Source organism: Hemiscyllium ocellatum, chromosome 7, assembly GCF_020745735.1.
Source record: "Hemiscyllium ocellatum isolate sHemOce1 chromosome 7, sHemOce1.pat.X.cur, whole genome shotgun sequence".
Lineage (NCBI taxonomy): Eukaryota > Metazoa > Chordata > Chondrichthyes > Orectolobiformes > Hemiscylliidae > Hemiscyllium > Hemiscyllium ocellatum.
The window spans coordinates 8,659,070-8,660,092 of NC_083407.1; the positions used below are offsets into that span (position 1 = coordinate 8,659,070).

Here is a 1,023-nt window from a genome sequence, read left to right on the forward strand (position 1 = left end):
GGGTGGGGTGGGGGGGGGGTGGGGGTGGGAGTGGTGGTGGGGGGTGTAATAGAAACTGATCACCACGTTAGACATCAAGCGCCCCAGGGGAAAGAGGTCAATGTCATCACCGAGTATGACGCGTGCGCACTAACCGGCGTGCCGACAGCCGGCCACCACGCAGGCGCACTGGGGCCGTCCCACCCCCTCCCTCCCTCCGGGACAGCGCCGCCATTTTACCAAAAAAAATGCAAGGAGGGCAGGAGAAACAACAATAAGGTTTTCCCGGTACAGCCCGTCGCCTTCGGTTAAACGACCTCGCAATTCCATCGAGACGTAGCTATAGGCGGCTTCCTCACCTTAAAATTCGGATATGGCGTTTCAAATAAAGTAAAGGCGGGAAGAGGACGGTGGGCCCCAAAGCGGTGGAGAACCGTCCGAAATGGAGATTAATAAAAAAGGAAAATTTCACCAAACCCGCTGTGAGGAATACTGGAGCTAGTTTCTTTTGTTTTGTTTAACACAGAAAAAGAACACCGAGAGAATAAAGGCACAGGGAAAAATGTTCACCTACCATTGTGTTCCTCAGCTAGTGCTTTTGCTCAGGAATGAATGACGGGATAGTGTCGTGCGTCTCTGCGCATGCGTGGCGAAACCTGGGGCGGGTTATTGGCGTGAGGCTCCGCGCATGCGTGGCGAAACCTGGGGCGGGTAATCGGCGTGAGGCTCCGCGCATGCGTGGCGAAACCTGGGGCGGGTTATTGGCGTGAGGCTCCGCGCATGCGTGGCGAAACCTGGGGCGGGTTATTGGCGTGAGTCTCCGCGCATGCGTGGCGAAACCTGGGGCGGGTTATTGGCGTGAGGCTCCGCGCATGCGTGGCGAAACCTGGGGCGGGTTATTGGCGTGAGGCTCCGCGCATGCGTGGCGAAACCTGGGGCGGGTTATCGGCGTGCGTCTTGGCGCATGCGCTCTCTCACCCTCCCGGAGGCGGTCGCGCGGTGACGTAGGGGCTGCTCCAATACCGCAGAGGGTGCCCGGCTGAC

General features: G+C 58.9%; 1 protein-coding gene across 1 annotated transcript in view; it reads right to left on the minus strand.

Annotated features, from left to right (window-relative positions):
• Nucleotides 1-637, minus strand: part of LOC132817713 (tubulin alpha-1B chain-like) — an 83,628-nt gene extending 82,991 nt beyond the window's left edge. The window contains exon 1 of the mRNA XM_060828243.1: nt 554-637. Coding sequence (XP_060684226.1) covers nt 554-556 — 3 coding nt within the window. The 5' untranslated portion in view covers nt 557-637. The remainder of the gene's footprint in view (nt 1-553) is intronic.
• Nucleotides 638-1,023: the final 386 nt, after the last annotated feature.